The sequence below is a fragment of the Carcharodon carcharias genome, chromosome 34 (genome assembly GCF_017639515.1).
Source record: "Carcharodon carcharias isolate sCarCar2 chromosome 34, sCarCar2.pri, whole genome shotgun sequence".
Lineage (NCBI taxonomy): Eukaryota > Metazoa > Chordata > Chondrichthyes > Lamniformes > Lamnidae > Carcharodon > Carcharodon carcharias.
Genome location: NC_054500.1, coordinates 19,973,415 through 19,991,496, shown reverse-complemented (window position 1 = coordinate 19,991,496; position 18,082 = coordinate 19,973,415). Strand labels below are relative to the sequence as shown.

Sequence of the window (18,082 nt, the reverse complement as noted above, 5' to 3'; positions counted from 1 at the left end):
GATTAAAAACACTGGTTTTGCCTCATGTTGTCATGGATTCTTTATCTACCCTCCCTACTCTCGTAAAGGCACTGATTTCTTGTTGGGGAGTGTTATGGGAGGCCAGCCTCTTGCAGTACCTCAATCCTGGAGTTCATTATTCACAAATGAACCTTAACCATAGGTGTTGGCAAGGTACTGCAGGTGGAGTGGGTGGGTGGGGGAAAATGTCACACTACCCTAGCTGAAATCAGTCACAGATACCCTTGGATACCAATCCTGGCTCTGTCCAACTCAGCACTGGGGTGCTCTCATGGGTATGTCAAACATAAGATCACAGGTTCAGGGCAGCACTTGTACAGAGAATTAGCTCTGCAACGCAAGGGCCACTGACTCTGCAGTAAGAGGCACATGGTCACAGAGGGGAGACTTTGGCTTGAGTGAGACAAAGAGACTGATTGAGTGTATTTTGTTCAAATTGAGAATTCGGTACATGGGGGAAAGAGGTGCTTTAGGTGAGGTTTACTGCAAGAAGTAAAGTGTGCTGAGTGGGGAGTTTGGAGAAGAGTGGTGAAGGAGGTGCTTTTTTATTCTTCTACTTTTTCAGCCTCCAGTTTGATTCCCACTTTGGTGCAGCAGAAGGAGTCAGTAAACTAGTAACTGGTATTATTAGTTTTATCAATATTGTATTGTTTTATCAGTATTGTAAAGTTTACTGGCAGTGCCAAAAACTGTTGGGGAGTGCAAGCTTTATTAATCATAATTAATTAATCAGCACATATTGGAGATGGCAGGGCAGGTGATGTGCTGCGATTGCAGGGTGTGGGAGCTTCTAGATACCAGTGTGACCCAAAACAAACACATCTGCAGTAAGTGTTTGTGGCTGCAGGAACTTCGGCTCAGATTTATTGAGCTGGAGGCTGAGCTGCAGACACTGTGGCGTATCAGGGAGGGGGAAAGTTACCTGGACACTTTATTCCAGGAGGTGGTCACACCCCTTAGGATGGAGTCTTCTGGTTTGGTCAGTGGTCAGGTACAGGAGGGTGTGACTGCAAGTGAGGCAGGTAAAGGGACCCAGAGGGCAGGAGTGCAGGAGCAGGTCTGAGGATTTTTCAGCTTTTTTGGATGAGAGTGGGGGCTTCAGGGTGGATGATCTAACTGGCCATGGCACTGTGGTACAGGAAGCCATTCAACCATTCAAGCTGGGGGTGGGGAGGAGCTACAAGGAACGTAGTGGTAGTAGGGGACACCATTGTCAGAGGAATTGACACCATTCTCTGCAGCAAAGAGCACGAGTCCAGATGGCTGTGTTGCCTGCCTGGTGCCAGGGTTCAGGACATCTGCTCAGGCCTGGAGAGGAACTTGCAGTTGGAGGAGGACCACCCAGTCACCATGGTCCATGTTGGTACCAACGACATAGGCAGGACATAGGAGGAGGTTCTGCATAGTCAGTATGAGAAGCTTGGCACCAAATTAAGCAGGACCTAAAGGTCATAATCTCTGGATTATTATCTGAGCCACGTGCAAATTGGCATAGGACAAATCAGGTTCGGGAGATGAATGCGTAGTTCAAAGATTGGTGTGGGAGAAGTGGGTTCTGGTTCATGGGGCACTGGCAACAATACTGGGGAAAGGGGGTTCTGTACCATTGAGATGGTCTGCACCTGAATCATGCTAGGACCGGTGTTCTTGCAAGCCGTATGACCAGGGAAGTAGAGACGGTTTTAAACTAAGTAGTGGGGGCAAGGGTACAAATTTGGGAAGATGTGGTAAACCAAAGAGTAGAGACAAGGCAAAAGAGAAAAATATTATTACAGGGAATGAAAAACAGACCTTGACAGGAAGGATTAGTGTGTACAAATCTAACAGTAAATCAACAGATGAGACTAGAGGTTATAAAAAGAATAAAAGGATAAAACGAAAGACTCTGTATCTGAATGCACGAAGCATTCGAAACAAAACAGATGAACTGAGAGTGAACATAGAATAAATAAGTATGATTTGATAGCCATTACAGAGACACGGCTGCAGGAGGACATGAATTGGGACCTGAATATTAAAGGGTACAGGACATTTAGGAAGGACATGAATCAAGGAAAAGTTGGAGGGGCGACCCTATTAGTTAATGATGTATTAGCACAATAGAGAGGGATGACCTAAATTCAGGAAACGAGGATGTGGAAATGGTTCGGATAGAGATGAGAAATGGTAAAGGCAAGAAGTCATTTGTGGGAGTTGTGTACAGGTCCCCTAATAGTGACCACATGGTAGAATAGGGCATAAAGGAAGAAATAAAGTGAGCTTGTCATAAAGGCACAGCAATAATCATGGGAGACTTTAATCTACATATAGACTGGAAAAGTCAAAAGGACAAAGGTAGGATAGATGCAGCGTGCATAGAATGTTTCTGGGATAGTTTCTTAGAAGAGCATGTTCTGAAGTCAACCAAAGAGGAGGCTATACTAGGCCAGGCTAGACCTGGTATTGTGCAATGAGATGTGATTAATTAATGATCTCATAATGAAGGCGCCCCTAGGTAGCATCGACTATAATACGCTTGATTTTTACATTCAGTTTGAGGGAGAGGGGAGTGGGTCCGAGGCTATGTTTTTAAACTTTAATAAGGGCAATTATGAGGGCATGAAAGCAGAGCTGGCTGAAGTGAATTGGCAAATTAGGTTAAGGCATAGGTCAATATCGATGCAGTGGCAAACATTTAAGGGGATATTTCAGAACACACAGAATAGACATATTCCAACCAGTAAGAAAAAGTCCAAGGGACGGACACACCATCCGTGGTTAACTAGAAAGGTTAAAGATAGTATCAAACGTAAAGAAAAACTATATAATTGTTCAAAGATAGGTGGGAGGCCAGAAGATTGGACAGAATATAAGGAACAGCAAAGGATGACTGAAAGATTAATAAGGAGGGAAAAATTAGAGTATGAGAGAAAGCTAGTCAGAAATATAAAAACAGATGATAGAGTTGCTATAAATATTTAAAAAAGAAACGAGTTAACAAAGTGAGTGTCGGTCCTATAGAAAGTGAGTCTGGAGAATTGATAATGGAAAACAAGCAAATGGCAGATGAATAGAACAGGTATTTTACATCAGTCTTCACTATAGAGGATACAACTAACATCCCAGAAGCAGCTATAAATCAGGAAATGGAAGGGAGGGAGGACCTCAGGAAAATTACAATCACCAGAGAAATGGTACTGAGTAAATTGTTGGAGCTGCGGGCTGACAAGTGCCCGGGTCCTGATGGACTTCATCCTAGGGTCTTAAAAGAAGTGGCTAGTGGGATAGTTGATGCATTGGTTTTAATTTTCTGAAACTCACTAGATTTGGGAAAGGTTCCATTGAGATTGAAATATAGCAAATGTAACTCCATTATTCAAAAAGGGAGCGAAACAGAAAGTGAGAAACTACAGACCAGTTAGCTTAACATCTGGCATAGGGAAAATATTAGAAGTTATTATTATAAGAAGCTATAGCAGAGAACTTGGATACGTTCAAGGTGATCAGGCAGAGTCAACATGATTTTGTGAAAGGGAAATCATGTTAACCAACTTATTGGTGTCCTTTGAGGAAGTAACATATGCTGTGGATAAAGGGGAATTAGTGGATGTATGGTGCTTAGATTTCCAGAAGGCATTTGATAAGATACCACATCAAAGGTTACTGAGGAAAATAAAAGCTCATAGTGTAGGGGGTAACATATTGACATGGATAGCAGATTAGCTGGCTAACAGGAAGCAGAGAGTAGGCATAAATGGGTCATTTTCAGGTTGGCAAAACGTGACAAGGGGTGTCCCACAGGGATCAGTGCTGGGACCTCAACTGTTTGCAATTTATATAAGTGACTGGGATGAAGGGATGGTTGCCAAATTTGCTGATAACACAAAGATTACTTTGTAGGAAAGTAATTTGTGAAGAGGACATAAGGAGGCTATAAAAAGATATAGATCAGCTAAGTGAGTGGGCAAAGATCTGGCAAATGGAGTATAATGTGGGAAAAATGTGAAATTGTCCACTTTGGCAAGAAGAATAAAAGAGAGGCATATTATCTAAATGGTGAGAGACTGTAGAGCTCTGAGATGCAGAGGGATCTGGGTGTCTTACTGTTTGAATCACAAGAGTACGCAGGTACAGCAAGTAATTCGGAAAGCTAATAGAATGTTATCATTTATTGTGAGGGGAATTGAATACAAAAGTACAGAGGTTATACTTCAGTTATACAGAACGCTAGTGAGACTACACCTGGAGTACTGTGTACAGTATTAGTCACCTTATTTAAGGAAGGATGTAAATGTGTTCGAAGCAGTTCAGAGAAGGTTTACCAGACTAATACCTGGAATGGGCGGGTTGTCTTCTGAGGAAAGGTTTTACAGGCTAGGCTTGTACCTGCTGGAGTTTAGAAGAATAAGAGGCGACTTGATTGAACATATAAGATCCTTAGGGGGCTTGACAGGGTGGATGTGGAGAGGATATTTCCTCTGGTGAGAGGGTCTAGAACTAGGGGTCAGTGTTTAAACTTAAGGGGTCGCCCATTTAAAACAGAGATGGGATGAATTTTTTTCTCTCAGGAGGTCATGAGTCTTTGGAGCTCTTTTCCTTAAAAGGTGGTGGAAGCAGAGTCTTTGAATATTTTTAAGGCAGAGATGGATAGGTTCTTGACCAACCAAAGGAGTCAAAGATTATCGGGGGTAGGCTGGATGCTGGTCTCATTGTAAAGTAGCAATTTGACAATCTCAAAGCAGAACACTGTAGATGTTGGAAATCTGAGATAAAAAGAGAAAATGCTGGAAATACTCAGCAGGCCCGCAGCATGCGTGGAGAGAGAAACAGAGTTAACGGTTCAAGTCGCGACCTTTCATCGGAATATTAACATAAGCAGCTACTTTGGTGGTAATGAATGTGCACTGGCACATAGCAGAATACCTCTAGGAGCTGAATCTTGATCAGGTTCTGAGATGGATTTATGTACACCAATGAACAAAAAATATCTCAATTCATACAGCATCCCAATTCCTCTAACAAGAGGATTTCAAGGCATTTCAAACTGGATGATCTACTCTGAACTGCGATATTGTTATAGGGCAGTGGTGAGGCTGCATCTGGAGTACTGTGCACTGTTTTGATCGCGTACGGGGGATATATTTGTTTTGGAAGCGGTTCAGCAAAGATTCACTAGGCTGATTCCTGGGATGAAAGGGTTGCCTTATGAGGAAAGGATAAGCAGGTGGAAACTATACACACTGAGAATGAGAGGTGATCTTCTTGAAACACGTAAGATTCTGAGGGGGCACTTGGCAGGGTAAATGCTGAGAGGATGCTTCCCTTCATGGGGGAACCTAGAACAAGGGCACACCGTTTAAAGATAAGGGATCTCCCATTTAAGATGGAGATGGGGAGGAATTTCTTCTCTCAGAGGGTTGTTCATCTTTGGAATTCTCTCCCCAGCGAGCAGTGGAGGCTGGGTCACTGAACATACTTGAGGCTGAGTTAGACAGATTTTTGATCTATGAAGAGGGAGTCAAGGGGTATTGAGAACAGGCAGGAAGTGGAGTTGAGGCCACAATCAGATCAGCCATGAGTTTATTGAATGCTGGAGCAGGCTCGAGGGGCCTGAGTGGTCTACTCCTGCTCCTACTTTTTATATTCTTATGACGGTTTAAGGCAATAACAAGAATCCACTTTGAAGACAACAAATTCCCTCAAACAGCAATGAGATGAATGAGGGTTATTCTGGTGTTAGTTAAGGGCAGAATGCAGGAAGAACTCATCTTTGAATAATGTCATTGATCTTTTATCTTCTCAAAGCACTGGAACAGGTTAGACAGGCCCTCAGTTCAAAGTCTCATTGAGACAGTGTTTCCGACCAGACACGCATTCCTTTGGTACTCGAACGAAATGTCAGCCAAGATTACATGCTCACAAAGCTGGAATGTACCTTGAGCTCAGGTCAAAAAGACTGGTTACTGAGTTGAAATGTAATGAAAAGATTATGTCAAAGACATTAACCTCCTTTTTTTTTGCCCTTTCAGATGCCGGTTCCAGTGAAATTCACGCAATGCACAGGAATAACTTTCAAGGACGTTGTACAAAAAAAAGAGGTCAGGAGCCTTCGGAACAGGAGGCCGCCCTTCAGCCCATCAATGAGATCATGGCTGATCGGTGACCTAACTCCATATACCTGCCTTTGCCCCATATCCATTGATACCTTTTATTAACAAAAAGCAATCAATCTCAGTTTTTAAATTTGTAAGAGTTCCAAACTTCTACCACCCTGTGTGTGCAGAAGTGTTTCCTACTTTCCCACCTGAAAGTCTAAAATGGAGCTGATTAGCTCAGTTGGCTAGAGTATGGTTCAATCCCTCTTCAGCAGAGGTAGTTCTTGGGGCCTGCCTCCTTGCTGTGCTCTGATTGATATCATGACGATAACCATGATCAGCAATCCTCGGACAACTAGGACGTTACAATGGAGAAAGTCTAAAAATTAGGACTAGACTTGTGCTGCCTAGCCCTTGATTCCCAAAACAGCAGAAATAATTTCTATCTACTCTATCTGCTCCCCTTAATATCTTGAAAACGCCAAGCAAGTCACTCTTTAATCTTCTAAATTCCAGGGAATACAACCCTCATTTCCCTCCTCCTAAAGCTGTGCTATAACAATTATGTGAGTTTGAAACCCTTCGAGTCAAGGTCTCAAACTGATAAATCTACACTGTACCCCCTCCAAAGCCAATATATGCTTTTTAAGGTGTGGTGCCCAGAGCTGCTCAAAGTAACTCCGGTTGTGAGATGAGGAGAAATTACTTTACTCAATGGGTTGTGAATCTTTAGAATTCTCTACCCCAGAAGGGTTGTGGATGCTCCACCGTTGAATACATTCAAGGCAGAGATAGACAGACTTTTGGCCTCTCAGGGAATCAAGGGATATGGGGAGTGGGTGGGAAAGTGGATTTGAAGCCCAAAATCAGCACCATGATTGTACTGAAAGGCAGAGCAGGCTCAATGGGCCATATGGTGTACTCCTGCTCCTATTTTCTGTGTTCCAGCCAGGGCTTTGCTTAGCTGAAGGGTGACTTCAATCCCATTGTATTCTATCCCTCCAGATAAAGACCAGGGTTAAAATTCCTGCCTGCAGTCTGGTTACTGCTGCTGAAACATGTACTTTCTTGCTCATTGAACAAGAATACAATCAGCTTCGTCCATCATGTTGCCATGATTGAATAGCTTGGTCTTGTTCAATGTCTAGGTTGACGCACAAAGACTGGCTATCCTTACTGACAGTTCTGAGCTTCCGTGGAACTATACCCTAACGAGGGTCATCCCAGCAGAGATGCAGGAGTAGGTTTCTAATATTAATCGTACCGTATAGGCAGGCATTGGATGGAGATCAACCATCTCCTCCCAGAGGGCGGGAAAATCATCTTTGAGCCACCTCTTAACAGGTGGTTGAGGCATACTGTTTCTGACCAAACAAGGTTTACTTATTAACAATAATGTATTTATCTCGAGGATGGTAGCGCAGTGGTGTTACTAGAGGTCTGGACTAATGATCTGGGAACACAAGTTCAAATCCCACGATGGCAGCTGAGGGAATTTAAATTCAATTAATTAATAAATCTGGAATAAAATGGTGGTCTCATTAGTAATCATGAAACTACTGGATTGTCACAAAAACCCATCTGGTTGACTCACATCATTCAGGGTTGGAAATTTGACATCCTTACCCGGTTCTGGCCTACAGATGACTCCAGACTCACAGCAATGTGGTCAACCCTGTAGTGACCGAGCAAGACACTTAGTTGTACTAAACCGCTACAGGATAAAAAAAAACTGTGGGTGTCCCTACATCACAGCGACTGCAGCGGTTCAAGGCAGCAGCTCACCACCATCTTCTCAAGGGCAATTAGAGATGGGCAATAAATGCTGACCTTATCGGCAACACTCACGTCCCAAGAACAAATAAAAGTTTGTAGAAACCTTTCTTTAGTGTAGAACCTTTTTTCCTGTAGAATCTTGTGGCACTACCCCATTTATATATTCATCTGATCACATCAGTGCGTTTTCTATTCCCCCCCCGGAAACACTGCAAGTGTGGTGAATGCAGTCAGTCTGTCCCAGTTTCTAAATACGTGTAATGTGCAGTTGATTAAGATTTTCCATGCGGTCACTGTGCCTGCCTCATGCTACATGGCCTCACTGGGGCTGTATGGCTGACAGCAACTTCTCTAGACAGAGCTCACAGGAAATTGGCTGATGAGGTACAAAAGACCTGTGCAGGACGGTTGAGGGTTCACATCCAGTTGTCCCTGCACATCAAATGTCTCATCCCTCAGCATGACATCGTGCACAGGTAGAACCCATTTGCTTTTTTCTAAGCTCCAAATGCAGCTCCTTCCTAAAACTTCAGTGTCTTGAAATCAAAACTCAGTGCATCATCTCCTTCATCAACTTATTCCTCCCTGTGGCCTCTCACTGTGCAGCCCCCAACACACACAGTCTCTCCTTCCTCTTGCAGTCCACAAAAGCCAAGCGCGGAGTCAGCTGAACATTGCTTCCTGATTTACTCTGCCTTATACTGGTTCCTATCCATTTCAACCTTAGAAGCATCCTGCGCTGTGAGGTTACAGACAAGACAAAAATTAAATTAAAACAATGGGCCATGTTTTGACCACCAATCACTGCTCAGAGTTTACAAAGAAGACCACTTGCCCCATTGATGTCCGAACACAAGGGCCTGAAGGGAAGGGGTCTGGGGTCATGAAATTAATGGGAAGGTCATGAAATTGTGAAAGAAAATATAATTTAAAAAAGGAGGACAGAGAAGATGCAAAATAAATAAGGATTAAAGTAAACACATTGCTTAAAAAGTAAAATAGAATGATTAAATACAACGCACGGCAGTCATGCTACACGATGTAGCAAGGTGCTAAGGTCAATCCCCAGTCCTACAGGAAGGAGTTTGCCAATCTCAGTGGGGGCAGCATCTCTGTATCTCCAGCCAAGAAAATCAGCCAAGGCTTCTTGCACTATATATATGTGTGGATGTTAGTGGAGGACAGATTAACCTTGGCTGTGGTGTCCACACACTCAAAATAACCTCTCATCTGTTAGGCCCGCATGTGAAAAATGTCCACTTGCTTGAGAACAGCCACTGCCAGGGGAACAGTATTCATGCAAAAGTCACCATCTTCAGGACAAAAAGGGGAGATGTTTGAAATGGGATTTGTTGATATAATTTTGATCCTGAACCAGAAACAGGAAACAAACTGGCAATAGTATGTATCAGCCTTGAAATTCATTCCTCAGTCCCTACTGATGCACTGGTATGTTTCCCACGTGCTAACATGCCAAATTTACAAGCACGCCTTTTAAACAGGAGCAAATCTTTGTCAACACCTGAAGTCTGCCTGTACGGCTCCACCTATCCAGCAGACACAACTGTAACATGAAACTCATTTGATGCTAACCAGTACTTCGTAGTGCTGGTAAGCATTATACCTGTAAATGTCAATACAACTGAGAATTTGTTTAGCACTGGAGGCAGGCAAGACTATTAAAACTATTCTTGTATTAGTGTACCCCAGTTATCTACCTATGTAGGAATGTGAAACCTGCCTTAAAAAGACAACTGAACAAACATCAGCAAAGTTAAAGTGCACTTACAGACTAACCTGCCTTAGTTCATCTGCTACTAAAACTCCTCCTCCACGCTTTTGTCACCTCTCGACTTCACTGTCTGCAGCTGACCTCCCAGCTTCTACCCCACCCAAAGTCGTGCTCATCCAAAACTTTGTTCCCTGTCCATTAACTCACACGGAGTCTCGTTCGCCCATCACCCTAGCTGACCTACACTGGCTCCTAGTCTGACAACACGTCAATTTTGAAATCCTGAGCATCACTTGCAAATCCTTCCATTGTCTCACCTCTCCCTATCTCTGTAGCTTCCTACAAGCCTCTGAAATATCTGTGCTCCTTCAATTCTGGCCTCATTTTTTTTAAAAATTGCACCACCATTGGTGGCCTTGCCTTCAGCTGCCAGGGCCCAAAGCTCTGGAATTCTCTCACCAAACCTCTCCACCTCTCAACCTCTCTCACCTCATTTAAGATGCTCCTTAAAGCATTTGACCAAGTTTTTTATTATCCGTCCTGATATCTTGAGTGGTTCAGTGTCAAACACGTTTTTAATCGGTATACCCTTGTTAAGCACCTTGAGACATTTGACTATGTTAAAGGTGTTACAAAAATGCAAATTGTTGTTGTTGATCCTTTTCTTTCCTCAAAGTCAGAAGACAATAATCAGCTCATGAAAAGAGGGAGGACACTCTCAGTCAGGAAACAAGTGCCATAATCAGATATGGCATTGAGGCATTCTGACAGGTCCGAAATCTGGCCTGTGTCGTGTTCCCTCATATCAATTGAGGGAGAAAAGGGAACCCACAATGGCCCTGACCCAGTGACCAGAAAGACTAGAGGGTAAGAAAATCAGCAAGCTCGGCTTCTTGCTCCTGATCATTGACTTGTAACCCTCCTCCTCCTGCTGTATTAATACTGGACAAGGACAAATAGCACTAAAGTTTGGGGCAGCCACTGCAAAGGCTCAATGGGGAAAGGCCACCATCTAAGGCCCTCCCGCCATAGCGCACCAAGGGGTAGGAACCCCTGTAAAACCCCTCGGGCTGTATTTGTTTTTATTCATGCATGGGATGTGGGCATTGCTGGCTAGGCCAGCATTTACTGTCTATCCTTAATTGCCCTTGAGAAGGTGGTGGTGAGCTGCCTTCTTGAACCGCTGCAGTCCATGAAGGCAGCTCATCATCACCTTCTCAGGGGCAATAGGGATGGGCAATAAATGCTGGCCCAGCCAGCTGTGCCCACATCCCAGGAATGAATAAAAAAAACCATACATGAAATGCCTATTGCAAACACTACCTGTAATTTTAGGTTTAGTGAGACACCTCAGGGTGTCATATACTTTATTGGAAGAAATTGAACTGTATTGCATTTTATGTCATGTCAAATTTGAACTGTTAAGTAATGCACTTTTAATTAAGTTAGGAATTGAGTTATTTTTGGAAGAAAACAACGTAGAGGACAAACAGCAGTATCCACGCTCACCAGATGAAGAATGTCCACCTGTTGAGGTGTGAAGATCAGTCCAAACATATGCAGCAAGTGTCAGTACCTTCAGGTGATGAGGAAACAAAAATGGGGAAAGTACTTTGCCTTACAAGGACATTGCCCTTTAATACTGCTGGTACAGTGTTGAGGGAGTAAAGTTTACAACACTGTAAAACAGTGATACTGCTCTCTTATTAATTAACACTATCGTTGGGAAATGTCACCCCAACTTCTGAACGTTGGCTGCTTATCTGAGGGGTGCCTCTCCCTCCCTTGTGTACAAATGCTGCAAACGGGGTAAAATCAAATTAATACGTAGCATGTTTGACCCACTTTAATTTATTTAAACCGCATGCCTGCACAAAATACATGTATGAATGAACATGTATGTGTGCAACAGCTTCACAAGATGTGAAAATACTTTGGGAACCCAGTCAAAAAAAAATTAATTTTTTAAAAAAGTGTCACCAAATGGCAAACAAGACCAGATCACACAATGGAAAGACTCGCATTTATACAGCACCTTTCACAACCAATTTGCAGCCAATGAAGAACTTTTGAAATGCAGTCACTGTTGTAATGTAGGAAACGCAGCAACCAAACTGCGCACAGCAAGATCTCACAAACAGCAATGATAACGACCAGATGATCTGTATTTTGTGATGTTGATTGAGGGATAAATATTGGCCAGGACATCGGGGAGAATTCCCCCATGCTCTTCTTCAAAATAATGCCACAGGATCTTTTGCATCCATCAGAGTAGGCATTTGAAGCTTCAGTTTAACTTCTCATCCAAAAGACGGTATCCCTGATAGTGCAGCACTCCCTCAGCACTGCACTGGAGTGTCAGTGTAGATTTTTGCACTGAAGCCCTGGGGTGGGACTTGAGCCCAGAACCCTGTGACTCAGAGGCAAGCGGACTACCAACTGACCCAAGGCTGACACTTAAACTTCAGCCATAACAGAAACTGGGCAAGGTTACTTTTCTTACCAGTCAAGAGAGGAAAAAAAATGAGTCAGGGATCCTAGACCTCATCATGACACAGTGGCCCTGGCATGAAAAAGTGCATTGGTCGAGATCCGATGAGGACATAACTGAATGGGTTATGAAGCACCCGCTGTCTGACAGACTGTTGCCTGTCAATACTCCCTGTCTAAATCAAGTGTCATGGGGAGGCAGGGGGCTGCTGGCCTGAAGCCAGATCCCAGTTGTAATGGAGTGCACGTGTGTGTGTGTGTGTGTGTGTGTGTGTGTGTGTGTGTGTGTGTGTGTGTGTGTGTGTGTGTGTGTGTGTGTGTGTATGTATACAAAATGCAGTCTCCAGTATATCGCTCAGGCCTTCCATCTAGCTAACTGCTACATTGCGCTGTTGCTATCATAGGGATACTGCCGGTGACCGATAGATCTAAGAAACTGATAATAATAGTGGAACAGTTAGTGTGATCTTTCTGTACCCTCAGTATGAGATTATAACAATGACAACAACAACAACATGCATATATATAGCACTTTCAACATAGTGTCAGCCACGGCTTCATTGGTAGCACTCTCGCCTCTGAGTCACAAGATTCTGGGTTCAAGTCCCAGTCCGGCACAAAAATCTTGGCTGACACTCCAGTGCAGTACTGATGGAGCGCTGGCACTGAAGGCCTTTCAGGTGAGGCGTTAAACAGAGGCCCCGTCTGCCTACTTGGGTGGATGTCAGGTCCACGGCCACTATTTTAAAGAAGAGCAGGAGAGTTCTCCATAGTGTCCTGGCCAATATTTATCACTCAATCAACATCATAGAAAGAGATCACGAGGTCATTCACACATTGCTGTTTGTGGGAGCTTGCTGTGCATACATTGGCTGCCATATTTCCTACATTACAACAGTGACTACAATTCAAAGGCACTTAATTGATTGCAAAGTGTTTTGAGATGTCTGGTGGTCATAAAAGCTGCTACATAAATTTAAGTTTTCCTTTCCTTTTAACATGGCACAATGTCCCACAGGGGTGTTACTGAACAATCTGACACCGAACCAACTGAGGATCTACTAGGGCAGGTGACCCAAGTGAAAAAGGTTCTAAGTAGCATCTTAAAGGTGGAGAAAAAGGTGGAGGCGCTTTAGAGGGTGAATCCCAGAACTTAGGGCCCAGGTAGCTGAAGGCACAGTCGCCAAAGGTGGCATGATAAAAATTGGGGACGTTCTAGAGGTCACAAATAGAAGAAAGCAGGGATCTCAGCAGGGTGCTGGACTGGAGATTAGAGAGACCGGGGATGTGAAGCCATGGAGGGATTAAAAACAAGGAGGAGAATCTTAGAATTGATGCGATGCTGAACTGGGAGCCAATGTAGGTCAGCAAGTACAGGGAGAATAGGGGAATGGCACGTGGTAAGCTTTACAGTAGGGGCAGCAGAGTTTAGGATAACCTCAAGTTTACATAGGGTGTGAGTTGGGAGGTCAGGAGAGCAATGGAACTGTCGAACTAGGGGTAACAAAGGCGAGAAGGAGGGTTTCAGCGGGAGAGATGCTGAGGCTGGGCTGGAGACAGGCGATGTTTATGGAGGTGATAGTCGGCAGACTTGGTGATAAGAGAGGATACGGCATCGGAAGCTCAGCTCAGGGTCATTTAGTGCAACAAAATTGGGAACAGTCACATTTGCTCTCAGACTGAAAACATCCTTTCCTTTTCAGACACTAACATATCGTGCATTTTCTGTTTTTATCCAGTTATCTAAGCTGCAGTGTTTGTGAACAGAACGTGGGCGAGGGCTGATTTGTGTTCCAGTACGGCCCTCACCCTCAGCGCGGGCCCACCGTTTTAATTCTATGTCAACACAATCTGGCCGCACAACAGCAGCAAACACGGAGCGGCTCCGAAGCCATGCAACACCACAGCACTGTATCCCATCAGAGGCTGGTGTTTTCCAGAAAGTAGGAATTCTGATCTCCATAAAAACTGGAATGCACGCTGGCAAGTTGCCAGCTGCTCAAAGCCTCCCACAAACATGACATTGCACCTCTGACCAGGAAATCCGTGAACACAGCCCGAGCCTTTTGATGTTCTGCCCTAACAGGTGGTGGGATGGGGGACACAGCAGAGGTGGAGACAGTGCATGGAGCAGAGCCAGGTTCCACTGCTTTATGGCACTGTATATTGCCTCTCACTCTCTCACACACTTATCTGTTCCTCACTGTCGGAATATCTTTTCTGTGTTTAAATAGTGAGCACTGACGAAATCAAGGTGACTTGACAGACCCACGGAACAAACAGAATGTTAACATTAATGATAGCTCAATGTTTTTCTCCCTGACTGAACGTGATCAGGTGGGAACAACCAGTACTTAATCTCTCAAGAAAATCTTAATCAAATTGTTGTCTGATTGACTGAGACAGGGAGCAAAAGTCAAGTGAAAGAAAACACACACGCACACTCCCCTGCCGCCCACCCCCTCCTTTTATCCAGCAGACACTAACTTATTCCAGTGCATGGAAACAAGCCCCTCCCCCCCCACCCAACTCAGCATCTCACCCAAGTGTTTGCTTTCTATCCACGAGGCAAGCAGTGCCAGCAGGCTATTGAACTACAGTGGGCTTCACAGTTAAGCTCAAACCTGGCCTCTTCTGATTTATAGGAATGTCGCAAGCACACCGGAATAGGACAACTGTTCACGTGTAAGATAAAACACAAAACTTGCCCATTTCGAGGTCGTAACTGCCAAGGACTTTCCAGCAAAGACGGTGATATGGAGCGCAAATTCAGGTTGATTGCTCCCTTTCTTAGGCCGGGGACGTTAAGGGTAATTGTAGCAGGCCACTGTTGCCAGTCTGTCAGAGCAAATGACTCAGGATGGGACAATTTAAGCCAAATTAGGCATGAACCATTCGAACGCTTTAAGGTATTAACCCGTGAGGCTTGTGGAGAGAGAATCAAGTGAAATTAAATAGGAAAATAACATATTTTGAGGATTTACCATGTCTCCAGGGGTCCTTAGGCTCCACTGCTCCAGAGACGATGGCCTCGTCCGAGGGAAAGGTTACCCGCTTCACGCCTTGCTTTGCCCGGCTGTCTACCGAAGGCGAGAGCGAGGTGGAATCGCCGGCTTGGTCTGGAGAGGAGGGAGTCAATGAGAGAGGATGGGCCATGTCCTGCCCAAGAGGGGAGAGCAAATCCAAACGCATCCGGGGGGAGGCAGAATGCTCAGAGCAACTGTCACAGGCTGAAGTGGACATCAGCTGCCTGGCAGTCCCTGTTGCCGTGGGTAAAGGCCCCTTGCTGTCTAATTCCGTTGCCCTGCAGTCCTCCTTCAGCTGCTGGTCTGCAGAGCTCTCCACTTCCAAAATCAATTTGAAATTCGCTTTCCCCAGGCTGGCGTCTTGCCCCTCAGCGGCCTGACCAGTCGTGTTGGTATCCCTCTGCTGCACCACAGTCTGATCCAGATTTTGGCAGCTCCCATCACTGCCCATCTCTTTGCTGCTTTCACTGTTGCTTGTGTTTTGCTCTCGTTTCTGCATTGCTTCAATTTTCACTTCCTGCAGCCTTGTCTCTGTTGACACACACTGTGTTAATTTATCTCTCATCTGTGCTGCAGACATGTTCTGCCCTCTCTCCTTTTCTTCCGTTGCCCCGGTCTCAAGGCGATTTTCCTCCACCATGCATTCCTCTGCCACACAATTGACCCCGGACGCTCGGAGCTCCTGGTTTATTCCCTCCTCTTGCCCCCTTTCTGCTGTTTTCTCTGTCAGCACATCCTTGCCTCCGTCACTATCGTTCCCTTGTTCTTGGTGTATTCCTCCCTTTGATCCTCTCTCTAGCTCCTGTGTGGATACACCGATTCCTGCCACACACTCCTCTGGTGCCAGCCCGTTTCTCCCAATCTCCGATCGGCTTTCTCTATCAGCTGCCGACGCCAGCGCTCTCTCCTGCCTTCTCTCTTCCTCAGGATCTCCTTTCGTCTCAGTTTCTAACAGGCAATCGCCAGTTCCCCCTCTCATACCTTTCCCACTGTGCATGTGAACAATCTCTTCCTCAGCTTCGATTGCTCCCAACCTGCTGTTAACCATTATCCCGGTCTGGTCACCGATTATCTCCATTTCTCTCTGGCACGGATGGTCTCCACTGCCTGGGCTATACTTGTCATCCTCTTCTGGGGTATCATTCTCCTGACTGCAAAAGTTGCCCTCTCCCAGATTAGTACTGTTCCCCTGTTGGCAGAGTTGGTCTCCCCCAAGAGTGGCATTACTCTCGCTCAGAGAGTTAGTGTCCTGACAGCAACCCACTGCCTGGTTAATATTATTCACTTGCTGGTCTCCCAGGCTATTACCCTGACTGCAGAAGCTGCCCACCCCTAGCTCAGTATTATTCTCTAGCTGGCGAGGCTGGTCTCCACACAGAGAGGTATTCCTAACCTCCATCTCTCCCTGATCATCTTTTCCTGGGGTATTATCACTCTGATTGTGACAGTAGCCTGCTCCCAGGTCAATATTCACTAGCTGATGGGGGTGGTCCCCCCTGAAAGGGGGATTACCAACTTGCATCTCTCCCAGAGTATTATTACCCTGACTATGGCAGTAATTCACTCCCAAGTCAGTATTTTTCTCTTGCTGCTCTCCTAGATCAGTATTATCAGGCTGACTATGGTTAAAGCCTTCGTGGAGCTGGGGATCAGCCTGTCCCAGGGTATTATTACCTTGACTATGGCAATAATCCTCTCTTAGGTCAGTATTAATCTTTTGCTGCTCTCCCAGGTTAGTATTATTACTCTGACTGTGGTTAAAGACTCCTTGAAGCTGGAAATCAGCCTGTCCCAGGGAATTACCACAGTGACTATGGCAGGAACTCACTCCCAGGTTAGTATTATTACTCTGACTGTGGTTAAAGACTCTCTGGAGCTGGGAATTAGCCTGTTCCAGGGTATTAATACTCTGATTATGACAGTAATTCTCTCCCAGGTTAGTATTATTACTCTGGCTATGGTTAAAGCCTCCGTGGAGCTGGGAATTAGCCTGTCGCAGGATATTAACATCCTGATTATGGCAGTAATTCTCTCCTAGGTCAGTATTATTCTTTTGCTGCTCTTCAAGGTCAGTATTATTACTCTGGCTGTGGTTGCAACCTCCCTGGAGCTGGGAGTTAGCCTGTCCCTGGGTATCATTACCCTGAGTATGGCAACAGCCCCCTCCTGGGTCAGTGGTACTCTTCTGCTGTTCTACCAGGTTAGTATTATGACTCTGACTGCGGTTAAAGCCTCTCCGGGGCTGGAAGTCAGCCTGTCCCAGGGATTTTTCAGCCTGACCACGACAGGAACTCACTCCCAGTTCGGTGCTGCACTCCAGCTGCTCTGACAGGTTATCATTCCCGAGCTGGCCTCCGCCTCCAGGGCTCTTGCTCACCTCCATCCCTTCCCTGGAGCTGGGGATGGGGATGGGGGTTAAGGTCTGTTTCCCCACTGACTTTGGGGTGGTGGGTGGGGGGGGTTTTAAAGCCTGTCCTCTTGCCGGCGCCCCCCCCCCCCCCCCCCCACGGGGGTCTCAGGAACTGGTACCCGCCCCCCTGCTCCCCCCCCCAAAGGCTCTGGGTGACTCTCCCCCTCGCCCCCACCCCCTCCCGGGTTACGCTCACTAACTGGGGCCCCGATTCCGCCTCAGGCCTAAACGTGCCCCGCCGGAGAGAAGTGGGTGGTGGGAGGGGGATGGGCTCGAGTTACTGCCTCCCGGACCCTTGCCTTCCCATGCCAGCCTCCATCCCCTGCTCGCTTTCTCTCTCTCTCCCCCCTCCCCCGATGCCGCTTCTCTGACGAATCGAAACGATTGTTGTCGGGGGGGGGGGGAGGGGGGAGGGGAACAGAGGAAACTGCGCACATCCACTCCCATCCGCACATTCGCCACGAGCAGGGACCGCCGACAAATACGTAAAACACTCTTCCTCCCCGGCTTTTAATCCCCTTCATTTTTTTTTTATAAAGGGGCACATGCCCTC

At 45.7% G+C, this 18,082-nt stretch overlaps 1 protein-coding gene across 1 annotated transcript in view; it reads right to left on the bottom strand.

Annotated features, from left to right (window-relative positions):
* Positions 1–17,584, bottom strand: part of ppp1r37 (protein phosphatase 1, regulatory subunit 37) — a 56,394-nt gene extending 38,810 nt beyond the window's left edge. The window contains exon 1 of the mRNA XM_041179147.1: positions 15,078–17,584. Coding sequence (XP_041035081.1) covers positions 15,078–17,502 — 2,425 coding nt within the window. The 5' untranslated portion in view covers positions 17,503–17,584. The remainder of the gene's footprint in view (positions 1–15,077) is intronic.
* Positions 17,585–18,082: the final 498 nt, after the last annotated feature.